Here is a 734-nt window from a genome sequence, read left to right as displayed (position 1 = left end):
CTATTTTATATAGATAGAGGTTGTATTTTTCTCATTTCTAAGTGAAAAACTCCGAAAATCATTTTGTTTTAAGATACAACAACAGGTGCTCATGACGTCACTCCAGTTGGGACCTCCACCAATGTCTAAGAATCTAAACAAGTGGCCCTCGTTGTCGAAAATGCGTTTTAAAATGTAAAATATCTATGATATGTGATTATTTTCCCAGTTGACTGACTTCATAAAACGCCTAAAAATGTCCAGGAGTTCTAAATCCCAGAGTAGAGCCCAGAGTTCATTGATAGAAGTGAAGAGCAAGGTAGGTAGCAAACTTTCTTTTCATTAGTTTACCTCAAATACAGAGCACAGGTGAGTCACCAACATTCCAGGGGATCTGCTCACGAAATGTAATCATGCGTTACCCCCACGGAAACACGAAACAGCCAGAGGAAGTTGCATTTTAGGCATGAAGACCCGTGTGTTTCGCTGAAATGAGAGCGACTTGTTTACATGGACGAGCCGGATTTCCCCCTCGAGGGAGGAGCCCGAGTGCAGGGCCTCGCCGATTGCTCGCTTGCCTGGGCCAGAAAAGGCCTTGGCGAGGGTTCGGGGGAGACCTTTCAATTACTATCCACATATCTTGTGCACTTTAGTAGTTTTTTTTATGTAAGTAATTGTGATAATAGGAGGGTAGACCTTGAGGATGCCCAACCTTTTGCTGCAAATACCTTGGGCTTTTATTTGGGGGGGGGGAT

The 734-nt window shown here is 43.6% G+C and overlaps 1 protein-coding gene across 1 annotated transcript in view; it reads left to right on the top strand.

The window, feature by feature from the left end:
- Nucleotides 1-92: 92 nt before the first annotated feature.
- LOC119586543 (partitioning defective protein 6-like) overlaps nt 93-734 on the top strand; it is a gene marked incomplete in the record, with an annotated part of 10185 nt that continues 9543 nt past the window's right edge. The window contains 1 exon segment of the mRNA XM_037935300.1: nt 93-297. Within this exon segment, the coding sequence (XP_037791228.1) occupies nt 236-297 (62 nt within the window).

The sequence above is a fragment of the Penaeus monodon genome, chromosome 21, assembly GCF_015228065.2.
Source record: "Penaeus monodon isolate SGIC_2016 chromosome 21, NSTDA_Pmon_1, whole genome shotgun sequence".
NCBI lineage: Eukaryota > Metazoa > Arthropoda > Malacostraca > Decapoda > Penaeidae > Penaeus > Penaeus monodon.
The sequence above is the reverse complement of the archived record's forward strand: the minus strand, read 5'-3'. Positions and strand labels throughout refer to the sequence as shown.